At 38.7% G+C, this 20419-nt stretch overlaps 1 protein-coding gene and 1 pseudogene across 8 annotated transcripts in view; both read left to right on the top strand.

Moving 5' to 3' along the window:
- DMTF1 (cyclin D binding myb like transcription factor 1) overlaps nucleotides 1–20419 on the top strand; it is a 50122-nt gene that overhangs the window by 28370 nt on the left and 1333 nt on the right. For 7 of the 8 annotated variants that reach the window (XM_002686719.7, XM_059885836.1, XM_005205307.5 and 4 more), the window contains 10 exons: nucleotides 1998–2155; nucleotides 3298–3330; nucleotides 4218–4327; nucleotides 6563–6791; nucleotides 8265–8416; nucleotides 9685–9894; nucleotides 16408–16493; nucleotides 18837–18992; nucleotides 19501–19875; nucleotides 20171–20318. In XM_002686719.7, coding sequence (XP_002686765.1) covers nucleotides 1998–2155; nucleotides 3298–3330; nucleotides 4218–4327; nucleotides 6563–6791; nucleotides 8265–8416; nucleotides 9685–9894; nucleotides 16408–16493; nucleotides 18837–18992; nucleotides 19501–19875; nucleotides 20171–20318 — 1657 coding nt within the window. The remainder of the gene's footprint in view (nucleotides 1–1997; nucleotides 2156–3297; nucleotides 3331–4217; nucleotides 4328–6562; nucleotides 6792–8264; nucleotides 8417–9684; nucleotides 9895–16407; nucleotides 16494–18836; nucleotides 18993–19500; nucleotides 19876–20170; nucleotides 20319–20419) is intronic. The other variant, XM_024991034.2, reaches the window with a different exon arrangement.
- Nucleotides 10757–16401, top strand: LOC101902991 (U4/U6 small nuclear ribonucleoprotein Prp4-like; annotated as a pseudogene).

Here is a 20419-nt window from a genome sequence, read left to right as displayed (position 1 = left end):
AAAGATGTGTTTCTAGCTTTTCTAATTTGTTCCTAGGTTCTGTTTGATACCTAGACCAGTACAGCACTGTCTCAGAAGCCTTAGTATCTATCTGATGAGGCAGGTCTCTTCGTCAGTGTCTTGGCTGTTCTTGGCCATTTGCTCTCCCATTATAAATTTAGATTCAGCTTGCAAAGAATGAAAAACTGCTGTAATTTTTATTGGGATTACATTGAATCTGAATCAGTTTAATAGGAATTAACACTTTTTTTTAATATTCTGACTTCATATTGAAGAACATTTTATAGCTCTCTCTATTAGTTGGGCTTCCCTGATAGCTCAGTTGGTAAAGAATCCACCGGCAATGCAGGAGACCCCAGTTTGATTCCTGGGTCGGGAAGATCCACTGGAGAAGGGATAGGCTCTTCAGCTGGTAGAGAATCTGCTTGCAGTACAGGAGACCTGGGTTCGATCCCTGAGTTGGGAAGATCCCTTTTAGAAGAGAAAGGCTACTATGCACTCCAATATTCTGGCCTGGAGAATTCAGTCCATGGGGTCAAAAAGAGTCAGATACAACATTGAATCTGAATCAGTTTGAAAGGAAGTAACATCTTTTTAATATTCTGCCTGCCTACTGAAGAACATTTTATAGCTCTTTGTTTTAGTTAGTTCCTCTTTAATTTCACTTAATAGTTTTATGTTTCCTTCATAAAGGAATTGCATAATTTACTAAGATTTAGTCCTAATTTTGATGCTATTATTAGTGAACAGTTTTAAAGATTTTTATCAGCTTTGTCTAGAAATACAAATGACTTTGTTAATTTTGTAACCAGCATTCTTGCAAGTATTCTTAAATAATTTTTTCATGGATTTTTGGGTTTCTACGTGTATAACATCTGTAAATGATTCTTTTCTAATCTTTATGCTTTTTGTAAAAGTGGGGTGTAGTTGGTGTACAATATTATATAAGTTTCAGGTATACATAGCGATTTATAATATTTAAGGGTTATACTCCATTTGTGATTATTACAGTCTTTATGCTTTTTGAATGTTGGATTTTATGATTGCTCTTTCCATACGTGCTGAGATTTTACTTCTTTCCCTGTAAGTCTACTTGTGTAATTAATTACTACTTTTTGTGACATTAATACAAACTCATTCCTAGAGTAAGCTTACTTTTTGCATTGAGTATTAACCTTTTTATATATTACTGGGTTCAGTGTGCTAAAAGATTTTGAGGATTCAGGTGATATATTTTGATGATTGAACTTGGCCTGAAAAATCTTTTCTGAAATTCTCCCTGTCTGGTTTTGCTTTTAAGATTATGCCAGTCTAATAAAATGAGTCTAATAAACTATCCTTTTTATATATAGGATAGTTTAAAATCAGAATTATGTTTCTCCTAATTGTATAGTAGGATTTACTTGTGAAGTCATCTTGGCCTACTGTTTTCATTGTGGGAAAATTATTAATAACTGGTTAAATTTTCTTCATGGTCTGTGCTTATTAGATTTTCTTTCTCTTCCTGAGTCAGTTGGTAAGTTGACTTTTTCTAGAAATTTATAAATTTTATGTAAGTTTTCAGATTTATTGCCATAAAATTTTCATGAGGTTCAATCTCTAGGCTCTAGGCTCTTTTTTTTAAGGTTTGTTGTTAAGTTTATCTTTTTTTGTCTTTTATTTAGTCTTGTGCATCTTTTCAAAGAAACAGTTTTTAGCATTGCTTATCTTTTCTATTTTTGATTATATTAATTTTGTTCTTAAGACTTCTTCCTTTTCTACTTTATTTAGATATAATTTTTTATAATTTTAAAAGTGGTTTGCAGGACTTTATTGAATTATATACAACTTATTTTTGGAGTATTTAAGTATCATTATTTCTTATTTGACTTAATAAATTAGCAGTGTTATTTTTCTGAATGCCATTGGTTTTAATATTAAAAAATCTTTTAAAAAGTATAGTATATCCATATGTATTCTATCAGAAATCCCTAAATCAAAGAAATGTACCCACTTAGGCACGCGGAATAAAAGATGCTACAGAAATCATCTTTGAGATGTCAAAAGACGAAAGAAAAGATTTCTACAGGACTATAGCATGGGGTCTGAACCGGCCTTTGTTTGCAGTTTATAGAAGAGTGCTTCGCATGTACGATGACAGAAACCATGTGGGAAAGTATGAAAACTTGTAATACTGCATGTTTTCATGTAACTTAGATGGGAAATATTTAAGGAACTATCATTTTTTAACTAAAATTATGATCAAAGCCTAATTGGAGACAGTTACAAATTACTATTGAGCGATGGGTTAGTATTTTTATTCTTCAAGTGCATGTTGTAAATATGGTGAAATCTCATTACAATAAGAATGTAATTTCTCTTGTAGAAATTAGAATCTGAAATACCTTATATAGGTTTGATTTGAGACTTAGCTCAGTTAATATTAAGACATCAAAATCTGCTTTTGAGTAAAGTAGTATTAAAGAAAGTAGTATAAAAGTAGTTAAAGATTTAGGAGATGTAAAACTCAAATTCATTGGTAATGTTTTTCCTATTCATGTTTATAGTATAACATTTCCTAGGGCAGTCAGTGATCTTTTTTTTTTTTTTTTTTTAAATAAAAGCAGAACAGAAAATAACTAAATTTCTGGATATAATGCATGGATTTCTGTCATAGATAATATCCAGAGGAAGCCTTCATATCTTCAATGCAATGATAATAATGGTGTTATTGACATATTTTAAATTTCTCATTGGGAATTTTAGATGGTAGTAGTGTGGCGTATTAGATACTGCTTTTAAAAAGAACATTGCATTGGTTATGTTGAGTACTTCCTACTAAAAAAAAGTCTTGACTTTGGAGCAAGAATATATCAGTTGTCCATGCGTGGGTAGAGAAAGAGAACTTGAATTTTTCAGTGACTTGTAAGAGTTGACCATAGATTTTCTTTTTAGCTCCAGTTTACCATGTCGTCATCTTTCAGAATAGCCATGGTATTAGAGTATCTGAATCTAACTGGAAATAACACAAGTGTTAGGCAGCATAGGAGAAAATACGTTTTAAATGTTAAATTTTCCTAGAGAAAATTGTTACAGTGCTAACTTTTACTAATAGCTTAAAATATTTGTGTGTGTGTGTTTTTTTTTTAAGGAAAAAAAAGCATGAGTTTGTATTAATCTACTTAGAAATTGATTACTTTAAAAATATTATGAATATGCCAAGTGATTAACATTTGGCTCCCTAAGTGAAATTCTGATTTATATTAAGGCTTTTAGCATTCTTTAATTGATCTTTTAAAAATTTCTTTAAATTTCTAGATATACCCCTGAAGAAATTGAAAAGCTCAAGGAGTAAGTTTGACTTTTTTTTTCCCATTAATTCTTATAGTTGAGTTTTAATTTTCTTTTTTAAATATTTTGTGTTTTCTAAAATTTTACTTTGAAAATGTCAAGAGATTATTGATAGACTGGTATAACTTAATCCTGCTATTAAGCAAAGTTGACCATATAAAGACCTTGTCAAATCCATAGAGTAGCCATGTCCATAAATTCAGTCTTCTCTTGTTCTCCTTAGACCACTGATTGTGTCCTTAGACCACTAAGGGGTTACAAAAGAGATTAGATGGCCATTCTTGGTAACCTGAAGACTAAATCTGGGGAACTTACATAACCAGGACCAACACCAAGGTTGTGCTAATGGCTTAGTTTAGAATGATTTAGAGTTGGCAGATCTTTCACCGACTATCTGGACTGACTACTTTATACAGTCTTATTTTGTAGGACACATAATTTGGGGACCATAAGTATGGGTTAACTGATTGTGTTGATCATGAAAGGAAAAAAAAAAGGCTGATCCAATTTGTGATAATAAGAACTTGTGAAATTTTTTAGGTGTCTGAGAAGAGCTTGTTAGGAGTACTCAAAAGGGAAAAATCTGGGGATTGCCTGGGATATTGTGTCAGTAACCTGAGGGGAAATTTGGTCTTTTTTGAACACATATCCAAGTTACTTATTTCTTCTCTGACCCAGGAAAAAGGCAATTGCTGCCTGTTTTTTTTCACCCACAGACAACTGTGGACCCCAAAAAAGGCCACACTTTCAAACTTTGGCTCTCAAAGTATTGCTGCCCACCACTTCCAAACCAGTCAAATGGGAAGAAGAAGAATGAAGAATAAATGATGAAATTAAAAGGGAGAAAACAGTTGAACCAAATGCTGATTGGCAGACTCTTGTTTTAGGCTCCGGATAAAGCATGGCAATGACTGGGCAACAATAGGGGCGGCGCTAGGAAGGAGTGCCTCTTCCGTCAAAGATCGGTGCCGACTGATGAAGGACACTTGCAACACAGGTACTGTGAGCGCCGCTGTTCTTTGTCACCATTCAGCCCTCCTGCCCCTTCACATACTTCCTTCTCTTCTGTTGTGGAAAGAGCTTTACTACTCATTAAAGTTTAGATTTTTTCTTCTAGTGCCCTTTCTTTTCAACTAGACCCAACTAATCCTTTATTTTTGAGCTTTGTGTAGTAAGGTGATATTTTCATAGGGACACATCTCAGCTTCCAAGGTTTTATTTAGGTCTCGCATGTTTCCGTTTTGTAGCAATTCAAAACTGCTGCAGGTAGGAAAGTATTTTTGTCCTATACAGGTACTTTTAAAGCATATGTGCAGGAAGTAATTTTAAGTCCATCTGACTCTTGAACTGATGTTGGCAACAGCTTATCAACTCATATTTATGAAAACCTTTAGTTCAGGCATGTCCCAACTTAGGAAGAAGCTGTGTTCTGAAGGCTGTACATATTTTGCCTATTTCAAACTTGAAGAACTTTTTACATAGAAAAAAATTGTGATTGGTGTTTCAGTCCCCAGGCCAGACCACAGATACCCAGTTCATGTATACAAATTACTGATTGATGATACTGTTAAACTTAACCTTTGTGACCAACAGTAGTATTTAGGCTCTACTACCAACTCTCACTTACCTCTCTGAACCTGTTTCCTCTGTAAAATGATGAGGGTAGAATAAATGATCTCATAGTTCCCTTTTTAGCCCTCAAATTATCTGAAGGATCCGCAGCCTGTGCTCAGTCTTTCAATTAGAAATAAGTTCAATTAGTTCTCAAGCTAGGCTTGGGCTTCCAGGGAATATATTTTTGACCTCGCCCCCTAAAGTGGAATCAGGAATGTTTCCTGCTTAACCACTCCACCAGCACTATTACCTCTAAGGCAGTGAAAACATAAATTTCACCAGCTCTTATTGTGTAGTGAATGAAGCAGAAATGGGAGCTTTAGGTTTACAGTGGGACCCCAGAGGTTCATGTAAGATGTTGAGCATAGAAGCCTTTTTATGAGCATAATGGAAAAACATTATGGCATTCCCTGATTGCCAGCCTGAAGGAATGCTCTGCCTGTTACCTTTCCTTGTTGCTATTTATTGTTTTGGATCAGGAATTTTGTCTTTTGATCACACCATGAGACAACAGTCTGAGTTTCCCCTTACTTTTTTGCCATGCTAAAATAGGAGAGCAGGAACTTTGTCTTGAATCTCTGATATCCAGTAATGTGCTTAGCAGTTGAATGAATGAATCCCGGAAAGGCAAGCACATAGCCTTTTTGAAATTTGCAGCTACTAGTAGTAAGAAAATAGAAACAGAGTGGAAGACATTTTTTAAAGGTTTGCTCTTTTTTTTTTTTGCCCTGTTTTTCTGCTTAAGTTTTTTTTTCTAAAAAGAAAAAGACCAAAGAGAACATGTGATATTGTTAGTGGGTTTATGGATTCAAAAATACTGAAATAGAAATAATATGTGTGAATACCAGTCTCAGACTTCTATTTTATCACAGCAGCTTGGAGTTGGGAAAGGAAATGGTATAAATCAAGTTTTTGTTTTTATTGAAATGGATGGGAAGCTATAGGTGGTGTTCTACTTGTCCATCCTCATTCATTCCTGTAAGTAAAGGTCTCTGTTGAGCTTACTACTTCACTTCTGCACAGCAGGGAATCTTTGGTGGGACTAAGAAAAAAGTATGAGGTTCTGTGTCCATCAGGCCATCAATGGAACACTTCCCAATTAGGACTCAGTATAACTTGAGAGAATATAATTCTTTCTAGCTATGTTTTAGATAGTTTTTCTTTCCTTAAAGAGTCAGTTGGTGCTTTCTGTTAGGATTCTATATTTCCATTTGTAGTACTGAGAACCTTTGTTGTTTAGTCGCCAAGCCGTATCCAACTCTTTGTGACCCCATGAACTGTAGCCTGCCAGTCTCCTCTGTCCCTGGGATTTCCCAGCCAAGAATACTGGAGTGGGTTGCCATTTTCTACTCTAGGGGATCTTTCCGACCCAGGGATCAACCCCGCATCTCCTGTGTTGCAGGCAGACTCTTTACCGCTGAGCCACCTGGAAGCCCACTAAGGACCTTACTGGGCTAGTAACTGTATTAGTAGTTACGTACAGGTTTTCCATATGTCATTCAGAAATAATTCTGACAACTACTGCATACTTCCGATCAGTCCTTTGAAATACAGTGCTGAGTCTGATTTGCAAAATAAGAAAAAGGTAGCAGTGGTCATCTGGATGCTCTCCTTTCAGGGAAGTGGACAGAAGAAGAAGAAAAGAGACTTGCAGAGGTGGTGCATGAATTGACAAGCACTGAGCCAGGTGACATAGTCACACAGGGTGTGTCTTGGGCAGCTGTGGCAGAACGAGTGGGTACTCGCTCAGAAAAGCAGTGTCGTTCTAAATGGCTCAACTACCTGAACTGGAAGCAGAGTGGAGGTACTGAGTGGACCAAGGAAGATGAAATCAATCTCATCCTCAGGTTTGTGTCCTAAATCTTCTCATGACAAAAGCTGCAGAACTGCTGTGGCTGTCTAGATTAACTGTCCTCTTTTGGTTTCCATAGATGCCTGATGTCGGGAAAGCATCTTTTCCACAGAGAGCCACTGTTTAAAATCCTAACTATTTCATATCGAGCTCTTCTTTGGTTTGTGTTTGTTCCTCTTTTAGTGGATTTAGTGCTCGTGCACAGTACCAGATTGAAGGCGTGGAGACTGAAGTCCTCTCTCTATCCACAGATCAGGTGTGGCACAGGCCGCGGCAGTGCAGCTTCCCACTGTGCCCCGCCCCGTGCCTCAGTCCTGGCTGAGAGGGGCCATGTTGAGGGTAAGAGGGCTGTCAGTCTCCATGCCCTTCAATCTTTGGCTACTGTGCGAATAAGATAACCCACGTTAGTTATCTCCCACCTTCAAATTGGACCAAATTAGATGCTTCCATTTCATACATATCCAAAGATGGCTTTTAGGTAATAATCCTAAGCTTATTGTTTTAAATTAGTTGGTTTAAGACTCAGTGGCCAAAAATACCAGCTAGAATTTTTGTGGCTACTCCCAACTGAAAATCAAAATCCTGACAGTTAACTAGAAAACATATAGACCATTAAAACCCCAAATTTAGCTGTACTATTTTGTGTTAATTGTGGGGTTTGGGGTTGCTGCTCAAGCACTGTTTTAACTTTTTATCATTTTCTTTTGAGTTTTATTTTTAATATAGCTTTTCCCCAGCTAGTCATCTTTATAAATAGTTCTTTTCTGAAAGTGAAAGTTGCTCAGTCGTGTCCAACTCTTTGTGACCCCATAGAATTTTGCAGGCCAGAATACTGGAGTGGGTAGCCGTTCCCTTCGGGATCTTCCCAATCCAGGGATCAAACACAGGTCTCCCACATTGCAGGATGATTTTTTACTTCAGCCTAAGCCATCAGGGAAACCCAAGCCACCTGGAATGTGTAGCCTATCCCTTCTCCAGCAGATCTTCCCGACCCAGGAATTAAACCAGGTTCTCCTGCATTGCAGGCAGATTCTTTACCAGTTTAGCTATGAGAGAAGCCCCATTCTTTTCTAAGTAATTTTATTTTACAAGTGGAAGAGCTCAGATCTAGAAAATAGCATTATATAACACACTACAAAACATTATAGAACACTATACAACTAAACCTGTCCTTATTCTGTTCTAACCTTTAGCTCTTCCCTTTCCTTCACAGTTCTGGTTCTGACCATAGTTATGGTTCAGCACATTGGTAGTACCATTAACGAAAGGCTATCACTGTGCTACGTCTTAGCTCTTAGCTCAGGAAGCAGGCCTGCACACCCGCAGTCCATCCTTTCCCGTACCTAGCATCTCAGTGACACACCCTGCCATTCCCTTTATTGCTGGTGCCATCACCTGTAGTCAGAGGAGGATCCTTGTGGAGAAACAAACATCTAACAGATGCTTATTTTGTAACCTTATTTTGTAGGATAGCAGAGCTTGATGTAGCTGATGAAAATGACATAAACTGGGATCTGTTAGCTGAGGGATGGAGCAGTGTCCGTTCACCACAGTGGCTTCGAAGTAAATGGTGGACCATCAAAAGGCAAATCGCAAACCATAAGGATGTTTCATTCCCTGGTAATGTATTATTTGCTCCTTAAGTCCTTACCTTATCTTAAGTACTCAAGGAATTAGCAGTTAGAAGTTCTTTGCCTCGGCTGAAGAGAGATGAATCATGGTAGATTTTACTTCAACCTCTGTCCTGTTTCTTTGGGTAACAAACTTTCCTTGAGCAGAGTTAATATGATTTGTAATTCTCAAAGCACCAAGGGTGGAATTACACATATTTATACACATTCTTCTCACATAAACTGTGAAGAGGAAATAAATTTCACATGTGTTTTCACTGCATACAAAGATGTAAGAAATTACGTTTAAATCAACTTTTATGAACTGAGTAATTTCTAATTACTTAACTGCATTATTTAGAGAAATTCTATGGAGATTTATTTTGTAGAACAAAGGCTGGTAAGTTTCTAATTTCATTTATTGTATAAATCCAGAGATCTTAGGTTTGCTTAAAGGTGAAGTATAGCTTACTTTTCCATTTCACTGTCTATTCTGTACTTAGACACTGAACCAGGTAGTACTGTCTTCGATTTAGGTAATCAAATTCACTCTCACTGATATAGTGCTCCAGCTTCATTTTTGCAAAGGAAAATTAAATGCTGAGGAATTTGGCTTGATGAAAATGTGGTTTTTTTCCCCTAAATACCCAGTTACAAATTTATTTTGCATTTTAAAAAATTAGTATAACCAGGAGAGTGAAGGAATACTAATGTAACAGGAACCCAGCATCACCTGGGATGACTGATGTAGTTTATCGTGATTAGTAGAGGAGCTGGCTTTACAGGAGCTCAGGTTGTTTGCATACTGCTGTTGGGAAAAGCTCAGCTGCCACTCTGGGGTTGTAAGTTAGATGACAGCCTGCAGTGGCTAAAGCAGTCAAGTGCCATTTGAGTCAGGGCAGGGGGTGGGTACACGATTCATTACTGAATAAAAATAAGCTAGTTAGTTTTCTTCCCAAATAAGAATTTTATCAAGAAGGCCTAAGACATAGAAAATATTGTATTTCCATGTTCCTTACAATGGCTATTAATGTGGCTTTGATGGCAGAACAATATTCGGTTGTGAATTTTTTTAAAAATCTGTTTTGATAACGTTTCCAAAAATTTCCAGACAGGTTGTGGTTTTTAAATATTTTTATTATTATTTTGGTAGGATGTCATCCTATATACAATTATTTATTCCAAATACTTTCCCTCCTTACCCCCCACCTCCCTTGCTGCTTAGATGGTGGTCTGTCGGAGAATCAATGTTCTTTTTGTCTACCCATCTCCCTTCAGTCTTGATAAAAGGTCTTAAACAGTTACATGAAAATCAAAAAAACAACCCAACGCTTTTGGAGAATAAATCAGGACCTGGAGTTCCAAACAGTAATTCCAATTCCAGTGTACAGCATGTTCAGATCAGAGTTGCCCGCTTGGAAGACAATGGTGCCATCTCTCCAAGCCCCATGACAGCCCTACAGATTCCCGTCCAGATCACCCACGTCTGTAAGTAACCTCAGGACTCCTTGCTATTTGACCTGTGCGATTTAGTGAATGGCTCTGACACCTTTCAGTCTTCTAGAATTTTGACAGAAATTTATCCAAGTTGACGAATTAAAGGAGATCTATGGCATTTTATGTTTATTAGCTTGATAAATATTTGCAAAGGATGAATGTGTAACACGAAAGACTGATAACCAACAGCCCAGCCATTATAAACCATTTTAAATCATCTTACTTTCTAGATGTTATAAAGAATTAATGGTTAATAGAAAACTACTTAAAGTACTGTCAGGAAAGTAGTGCTCAAAATTCTCCAAGCCAGGCTTCAGCAATACGTGAACTGTGAACTTCCAAATGTTCAAGCTGGTTTTAGAAAAGGCAGAGGAACCAGAGATCAAATTGCCAACATTCTCCGCTGGATCATGGAAAAAGCAAGAGAGTTCCAGAAAAACATCTATTCCTGCTTTATTGACTATGCCAAAGCCTTTGTGTGGATCACAATAAACTCTGGAAAATTCTTCAAGAGATGGGAATACCAGACCACCTGACCTGCCTCTTGAGAAACCTGTATGCAGGTCAAGAAGCAACAGTTAGAACTGGACATGGGCTGGGCACGCAGTGGACGGTCTGAAACATAGAGCACAGCTTTCGCTGGGGCTTCACGGCTCCGGAGCCCAGCATGGCTTCCTCACGATCCTCCTCCACGGCAACCAAAACTAAGGCACCAGATGACTTAGTGGCTCCTCCATTGGAGAAGGAAATGGCAACCCACTCCAGTGTTCTTGCCTGGAGAATCCCAGGGATGGGGGAGCCTGGTGGGTGCTGTCTATGGGGTCTCGCAGAGTCGGACACGACTGAAGTGACTTAGCAGTAGCAGTTGTGAAGAAACCACACATCTATTATGGAAGTTTGGAAGAGAAGGAGAGGGAGCATCTGGCCAAAGGAGAATCTGGGCTTTTGGGAAAAGAAGGACTCAAAGCAGGAAACATTAACATAACCTCTGGAGAAGTGTTTGAAATTGAAGAGCACATCAGTGAGAGACAGGCTGAAGTGTTAGCAGAGTTTGAGAGAAGGAAGCGATCCCGGCAAATCAACATTTCCACAGATGACTCAGAGGTCAAGGCTTGCCTTAGAGCTTTGGGGGAACCCATCACACTTTTTGGAGAAGGTCCTGCTGAACGAAGAGAAAGGTTAAGACGTATCCTCTCAGTGGTCGGTACCAATGCCTTAAAAAAGACCAAAAAAGATTATGAAAAATCAAAGAAGTTCAAAGAAGAGTATCAGCAGACCTGGTACCATGAAGGACCAAACAGCCTGAAGGTTGCTAGACTGCAGATTGCTAATTATTCACTGCCCAGGGCAATGAAATACTTAGAAGAGGCCCATCTTCATAAAGAGGTTCCTGAGACAACTAGAACCTCCCAGATGCAAGAGCTGCACAAATCTCTCTGATCTTTGAATAATTTCTGTGGTCAGATTGGGGATGATTGGCCTATCTCCTACTGTCACTTTAGTCCCAATTCCAAAATGCTGGCCACAGCTTGTTTGAGTGGGCTTTGCAAGCTCTGGTCTGTTCCTGATTGCAACCTCCTTCACACTCTTCGAGGCCATAACACAAACGTGGGAGCGATCATATTCCATCCCAAATCCACGGTCTCCTTGGACCAAAAAGATGTCAATCTGGCCTCTTGTGCTGCTGACAGTTCTGTGAAGCTGTGGAGCCTTGACAGTGATGAAAGGTGGCAGATATTGAAGGCCACACAATGCATGTGGCTCATGTAATGTGGCATCCATCAGGACGTTTCTTAGGTACCACCTGCTATGACCGATCATGGCACTTATGGGATTTGGAAGCTCAAGAGGAAATCCTGCATTAGGAGGGCCACAGCATGGGTGTCACACGTATGACATTGCCTTCCATCAAAATGGCTCTTTGGCTGGCACTGGGAGACTGGATGCATTTGGCCGAGTTTGGGACCTGCGCACAGGACGTATCATGTTCCTAGAAGGTCAGCTGAAGGAAATATATGGAATAAGTTTCTCCCCCAATGGCTACCACATTGCAACTGTCAGTGGTGACAACACCTGCAAAGTGCAGGGCCTTCAACAGAGACGTTGTGTCTATACCATTCCTGCCCATCAGAACTTAGTGACAGGTGTCAAGTTTGAGCCTATCCATGGGAATTTCTCACTCACTGGTGCCTATGATAACACAGCCAAGATCTGGACTCACCCAGGCTGGTCCCCTCTGAAGACTCTGGCTGGCCACAAAGGCAGAGTGACGGGCCTAGACATTTCTTCCGCTGGGCAGCTCATAGCCACTTGTTCCTATGACAGGACCTTCAAGCTCTGGATGGCTGAACAGGCAGGACCATTGAAGGAAGGATTCAAGCCTCACTCTCCCTTTAGAGCCATTTTCAAAAGAAAGGAACTGATGTGTTTTGTTCTGTCATGTATTTTGCCAATTACCATGTGTATAGATCCTCAAAAGAATTGAATTTCTGTCTCAGCTCCCACTTCAGGCAAGCAGCCCAATCCCTGGGTGTTGGTCAACCCCTTCCATGGTTGAAAAATTTTAGTTTTCATCTTCAAGCCCCTCCATGAATGTTATAGACATTGTTTTTATTAATCTTTTGTTTGAATGCCCTCTTGCTTCCCTCAAAGCACTCAGGACTTTTACTTCTTGAAACCTGGCTTTCCATTACCTGGTACGTGTTTCAGAACTCCATGTGACCCAGAGAGCAAGATGGCCGTGCTCTGTGCAGGAAGCCCTCAAGTAGAGAAACACATCTCACTGTGCGCTGGCTGAACAGTACCTGACAGAGCGAGAACCCTGAGAACGGAAGGCGAAGACGTGGACCACAGCTGTGTCCTGGGTGACTCAGTAGACATTTTACCTCATTCTGTTGAGTTCACTTGGAACGATAACTGCATCGGGAAGTTCAGAACTGAGCATCTGCCTCTTCAGAAAATGTCTTCCATTTTTGCTTTGAAGTTTGGTATCCTTTGTGTTACCCCAAAGCTAGGCCATTGTGTCAAGATTCAATGAAATTTTTAGAAAGCAAAAAAAAAAAAAAAAGAACTGGACATTGAACAACAGACTGGTTCCAAATAGGAAAAGGAGTACGTCAAGGCTGTATATTGTCACGCTGCTTATTTAACTTGTATGCAGAGTACATCACTAGAAACGCTGGGCTGGAGGAAGCACAAGCTGGAATCAAGATTGCTGGGAGAAATATTAATAGCCTCAGATATGCAGATGACACCACCCTTATGGCAGAAAGTGAAGAGGAACTCAAAAGCCTCTTGATGAAAGTAAAAGAGGAGAGTGAAAAAGTTGGCCTAAAGCTCAACATTCAGAAAACTAAGATCATGGCATCTGGTCCCATCACTTCATGGGAAATAGATGGGGAAATGGGAAACAATGTCAGACTTTATTTTGGGAGGCTCCAAAATCACTGCAGATGGTGACTGCAGCCATGAAATTAAAAGATGCTTACTCCTTGGAAGGAAAGTTATGACCAATCTAGATAGCATATTCAAAAGCAGAGACGTTACTTTGCCAACAAAGGTCCATCTAGTCAAGGGGATGGTTTTTCCAGTGGTCATGTGTGGATGTGAGAGTTGGACTGTGCAGAAAGCTGAGCACCAAAGAATTGATGCTTTTGAACTGTGGTGTTGGAGAGGACTCTTGAGAGTCCCTTGAACTGCAAGGAGGTCCAACCAGTCTATCCTAAAGGAGATCAGTCCTGGGTGTTCATTGGAAGGACTGATGCTAAAGCTGAAACTCCAATACTTTGGCCACCTCATGCAAAGAGTTGACTCACTGGAAAAGACCCTGATGCTGGAAGGGATTGGGGGCAGGAAGAGAAGGGGACAACAAAGGATGAGATGGCTGGCTGGATGGCATCACCGATTCAATGGACATGAGTTTGAGTGAATTCCAGGAGTTGGTGATGGACAGGGAGGCCTGGCGTGCTGCGATTCATGGGGTCGCAAACAGTCGGACATGACTGAGCAACTGAACTGAACTGAACTGAAGCAAGAACATAGAGTCCCTACGATGGCACATCATTTGTAGTAATTCTCCAGAAGACATACAAATGAGGAATGGATTTGCGGTGAAATGTAGAAGAAATGGGTTTTGGTGAGGTCAAAAGAGATTCTCTTAAGGGAGTAAAGACCCAGTTTCCTACAGGGATTGTTTTGTTTACCTCTTTGGTGTAAACAGAGAGGCTTCCCTGGTGGCTCAGTTGGTAAACAATCTGCCTGCGATTCGGGAGACCTGGGTTTGATTCCTGGGTTGGGAAGATCCCCTGGAGAAGGGAATGGCTACCCACTCCAGTACTCTGGCCTGGAGAATTCGATGAATCGAGGAGCCTGGCAGGCTACAGTCATGGGGTCACAAAGAGTAGGACACAACTGACTTTCAACTTTCTCTTTTCCTTAGCCTCTGACATCTTGTGCTTAATGAGATGAGTGAGTTATAGGGAGAGAAGTTTATTTTCTAAGATCTAAGCCAAGTTGATCTACCTTTCTTTCTATTATAGAGGGACAGAAAAGGAAAGAATGAGGATAAAAATCTCAGAACCATATTATTATTTCATTTTTATCTCACTTTTTCCCCCTACACAATGTTATTTGCCTATGGAAAGGCCATTGCTAAGAGTTTTTCAATCACTGGGTGTTATTCTCAGTCCGGGGATTATTGGCATTTTGAGTGGGACAGTTCTCTGTTGGCAGGATGTCCTCCTACACACTGCAAGATGTGTAGGGTCCCCTGACGTCAGCCATAAAATGCCAAACAGTGCTTTCCAGTCAGTATGACAGATACAGGCAACTTACATGTTTTCATATGTACTCTATGGTCCCATTTGAGAATCTCTGGACCACTTAATTGGCATTATTAACACTGTATTTCTGGGAATTCCATGGCAGATGTTTAAATTAATTATGCTTATTAAAGTTCTAATTTAAATGTGCATATTAGCTTTAGCTTTAAAACATGAAGAATTTGTTTTCTTTAACCCTGCTTGTTTTGTTTTATTTTATAGTCTTGAGAATTGCAAAGCAACTGAAATTACTAATCCACCATAAATATGAGAGATTCTGTTGGCTAAAAATTATTTATGCATGGAGAAAGTTATAATTTTCCTTGGCTACTAGGTTGATAATACTTATTGGGAAAATAGCAAACATTTTATAAATGGTGCTTTAATATTCATTCACAGCATACTTTTTTAAGTATTAGAATAATTTTATTTCATCCAGTAAGAAATACGGGTAAGAGTTTTACAAGACACCCATTATTCTTGGCATTTGAGCTAAAATCTCATGATTGTTTCTTTCTTTATTGGAGGTCAGGGATGCAGACTATTTAGGTTCAGAACAGTACATATATGTTAGGCTTTGCAGGCCAAGGCCAGATAGATCTCTATGGAATTTTCTATTTTTGTTTTTACACAATCCTCTAAAAATGTAAAAACCATTCTTAGCCTTGAGCCACATTTGTCCACAGCCATAATTTGCTTACCTTTGATTTAGGTTATTTATTTTAAATCAAATTATTCTAAGTATGATCTTAAAAATCCATGAACTAGTAAGAAAACAGAAACTAAGTGCATTTCTCTTAAACTGAGAAGTATTATAGTCAGAATGTAATAAACAATAAATGTTATACATTAGAAGTCAATTTCAAATCATTTTCCACATGGATGTACCTACAAGTGGGACTCAAAGCACCAAAAGAGCTCACATTTCTTCTAGTTTGCTGTAGTTCTGTATAACCTTGAGCAGACACGATCTAGTCTGAGCTTCAGTTGACACACCTGTCTGATCTCTAAAGTGCTGTTCAATCGCCCAGTACAGTCATCTGAAACAATACTGTATGTATTTCATGTTTTTGATTCTTACAACTACTGTATGAGATAGAGAGGGCAAGTAAAGTCTCTGAACATTAGTTTGGATTAAAGTAAGTTACTTGCTTGGATTTACACTGCCAGAAGTGATGTCACTAGAACTAAAACCTAGTGTTCTCGGACATCTCTATATTTCAGACATCTATACCATCTTACCAAAAGATACAGGAACACTTGGCATTTTATCAAGTTCCTGTATCTTTGCAGGTTAGCCTTAGTGTATTCCTCTTTCTTACTAACATTAGAAATATCTTATGATCTATGCCAGGGTTAGCAAATTTTGTCTCTGTCATAGCTACTCAACTGCCCTTGTAGTGCAAAAGCAACTACAGAAAATGCATAACCAAGTAGGCTTGACTGTGCTCCTATAATACTTCATTTATAAAAACTGGTAGTGAGCTGGATCTGGCCGTGAGTCATGGTTTGCTGACCCTTATCTATGCCATCCCAGAGAGATCCATTAGATTTCTTATCTCTTATTAAATGATTGTGGGTTTCCAGGCCAATTATTCAATATGAAATTGCCCTCCTAATTAATTGAATATACTGAGGAAATTGAAATTTAAAAAGTGTTCTATTGTCCTTGTTGTTACCACAGCTTCAGCAGACTCCGCTGCTGCTACTGTTGACTCGGAAACAATAACACTAAACAGTGGAACACTACAGACATTTGAGATTCTTCCAGTGAGTAACTACTTTAAAAAGCCATATGATGTATAAGATCAGTTGGTATCGGTTTTAGAAATATTACATAAGCAAATGAAATATAAAAATTAACCTGATTGTCAGTAAGTGTAACTATATCCATGATTTTGGAAGCCAGATGGTTAGAAGACAACATAAATCAGACTTCTACTTTTTATAATTAATTTTAGTCTTTCTTTTTCAATCTGATATAAACTAATAACATCTTTTTCTTATATAGATGAAAATGACAAGGCTAACACGTAGGGTACATACTACGTATTTTTATCGAGTTATAAACAAGTTCATATTGGTTGAGGAAAAGTTTATGGAATGAATTATTTTACAGAGTAACACTGCACTAGCCATTGAGGATACAGGATTTGAAAGTCCTGGTCATAAATGATGTAGCCTCTTAGGCAAAGAATCTTGCAGTCCCTTAAAAGGTTAAACATATAGTTACCATATGACCCACCAATTCTAACCCCAGGTATACCTAAGAGAAATGAAAACATTACATCCATGTACGTGAATGTTCATAACTAAAAAGTAGAAATAATCCAAATGTCCATCCACTGATAAATGGGTAAATAAAATGTGCTAGAGACATACAAATGATTATTTGGCAGTAAAAAATATGCTACCATCAGGATGAACCTTGAACCTTATGCAAAGTGAAAGAAATGGGACACAAAATATATAGTTCAGGGCTCCCATTTGATACGTCAAAAGTAGGCAAACCTGTAGAGACAGAACATAGATTAGATGTTAACTATACTAAGAGATGGGGATATGTGTGCTAATTTAAAAGTAATTTCTTTGTGGCGGGGGTTAAATTTAAAAACAGCCCCAGTTCTTTGCCTGATTTCTAAAATAGGTAAACCCAAAATTATTGGCTCAGTTTTCGTGAAGAAAATATTTTATTTAAATTATGTCAAGATTTCTTTGCTGTGAAAAATATAAGGAGTATTAGTGCATGAGTTTATTTATATCCTATACACAGCCAAATCTCATAACGGCCCACAGAGCAAAAGATTCTCTTTTGGAACTTCTACTAGGCTGCTTGCGTAACCTAAGCCTCGGTTTCCTAATTCAGTGGTCTCCGCTGAAAGTCATTTGTCACAGGTACAAAACAGAAATTTGTTTTACCTTTTTTTGCCACCTTCCCCCTGGCCAAATAAATAATGTATACACATATATTTGGGGTACGTGTTCAGGTTTTAACTTATGAGGTCACATTCAAAGATTTAGAGACTTCTATCCTAATTTATTAATAAAGCATAATAGTGCCTCAGCTCTGAAAATGTATAAGCATTAAATGTATTTAAGTATATTAAAATATGCATATATGATATACATGTACATATAAAGTATTTACTATACCACCTGATGATATGAATAAATACAACCTTTAGAAAAAGTCAGCTTTCACTTTTATGAAGAGGGAGAGAGAGAAGTGAGTTAATCCCCTGTGTGTGCCAGGCACCATCACAATCATTTCTAATCCTCAACAAACCTTTCTGTGAGAAGTAGTTATTATCCCTGCTTTCGTGTTTAAGAAACCTAGACTCAGTGAGTCAGGAGCCAGTAGAGCTGCTGTGAAGGAAGTCCACAAGACCGCGTCGGACTAGAGACCAGGATTTAGGACCTTCATCTCCAGCTCGACCTGCACATCCTCTTCCTTCAGAGTTTTAGGGTAAACCAAACTCACATTACCATGGAGAAGCTTATGGTTGTGAAACGTGTGTTGCTGTTCGGTAGTTTTGTTACACTTCCATAAAACATCTCAATATACTATCAGTTAAGCAGTTTTCAATTAGGAATTTTTTCTTTCAGCAGAAGACTAATTGCTATTTCTGTACATTTTCTCCTAACATAAAAATTTTCTAAAATTATACTATGAAAAAAAATCTATTCAAGTAAGTAAACACTGCCATAGTGCCTTTTCAAAGATGTTTTTAAGGGGGAGACTGCTAGGTTTTATGTGCTGCAGAGAAAGGATAAAGAGGGTGTGCTGGGTTACTGCGCTGGAAACAGTGGTTTATGAGGCAGTGTCTTGGACTGAAATTGAGCTGAAACCAGACCATAGACACACAGGGTGTGAAGAGGAGAATCAAGGCCTTGCCTCTCTGTTAAACCTGCAGGCTGAGAAATGACTTACAACACATAAATAGTCCAGAATACTAAGCTTTTTATTATTTGTACCCTCATGATTGGTATCAAGTACATTTGTGGCTAGTAAAGTCCCCATTTTGGATGTAAAGCTAGACATAGTGAGCACTAAGTCTGCTTACTGAGTGGTATGATGCACCTGTGTTGACCTTATTTTTCTTTTTCCTTTAGTCTTTCCATTTACAGCCCACTGGCACTCCAGGCACCTACCTGCTTCAGACAAGCTCAAGCCAAGGCCTTCCCCTCACTCTGACTGCTAGTCCCACAGTCACCCTGGCAGCTGCTGCTCCTGCTTCTCCCGAACAGATCATTGTTCATGCTTTATCTGTATGTCATCTTACATAAATTGCTTGATTTTTCTAATTTCTGTAGAAAAGACTGGCTAAACTGATAAGTGTCACCAGAGATAGAACTCATACCTTGGGGGAGGAGGGAGATAAATTTTGAGCTCTGAGACTTCAGGATCTGTTAGGGACCAGAATTAGTTGATACATAATACTAAGAGCCAATACTACTGTAATCCATGGATTTCAACTATTCTTCTACCACTGTTGTCCCAGGAGCATGTTTTACACCTTCACTGGGGTACTTCCCTCATTCCTGTACATGAGATGGACATACATTAGGGGAACGGGGCTCTCAGGAGCACAGGGGCCCAGGTAGGTCAAGAAACAGGAATTCTAGAGGAACATGGTGAGAACACTGCAGATCCAGAGGTGAGAGGCATGGAGGGGACACCAGGGTACCACGTGTAAATGTCATTTGTTGTCTGTCACTTTAGGCTGGTACGTACTTTTTCATCTTGCCACTGATTGTTTTTGTTAACGTTCTATAGCCAGAACATTTGTTGAACACAAGTGACGTCACAGTGCAGTGTCACGCACCAAGAGTCATCATTCAGACAGTTGCCACAGAGGACATCGCCTCTTCCATATCCCAAGCAGAACTGACAGTGGATAGTGATATTCACTCATCTGATTTTCCTGAGCCTCCAGATGCCCTAGAAGCAGACACTTTCCCAGACGAAATTCATCAGCCTAAGATTACAGTAGAGCCGTCATTTAATGATGCTCATATATCCAAATTCAGTGACCAAAATAGCACAGAACTGATGAATAGTATTATGGTCAGAACAGAAGAAGAAATCTCTGTCACCCACCTCAAACAAGAGGACGAACCCTCCCCGTTAGCCCGGGCTTATGTTACTGAAGTAAGTTGCACTTAAACAGCCTTAAGCCTCAAACCTGCAGTTTGGGAAAAGCCTAGAGCAGGACCTGTCACTGAATTGGTTCTTTTAAATTATTTTTTTGCTAGTATGTAAAACTTCCGAGTGTGAGGTTATTATTATTTTTGTCTGTTTAAGACCTTAACTTTGATTTCTTTATATTCTAACTTTAAAGTAGGATAGTATTTGAAAGTCCTTTCAAGCCTAAATGTGTTTGGGAACTTAAGGGAAACAAGGAATATGAAACAGAATCTGTTTCTGTTTGTTTGTTATTACTTAGGATTTAGGGTCTCCTACCATAGAAGAGCAAGTTCATCAAACAACAATTGATGATGAAACGATACTTATTGTTCCTTCACCACATGGCTTTATCCAGACATCTGATGTTATAGATACTGAATCCGTCTTGCCTTTGACAACACTAACAGGTAGTGTAACTCCAACATGTGCCTGATAAATCTTAAGGGGGTAATCAGGCAGTGAGTCCTGTTAAATTTTCCCTTTGGTAGAAGAACACTTATTCTAAATT

Source organism: Bos taurus, chromosome 4 (assembly GCF_002263795.3).
Source record: "Bos taurus isolate L1 Dominette 01449 registration number 42190680 breed Hereford chromosome 4, ARS-UCD2.0, whole genome shotgun sequence".
NCBI lineage: Eukaryota > Metazoa > Chordata > Mammalia > Artiodactyla > Bovidae > Bos > Bos taurus.
Note: the sequence above shows the minus strand (reverse complement) of the source record. Positions and strands in the feature narration are given on the sequence as shown.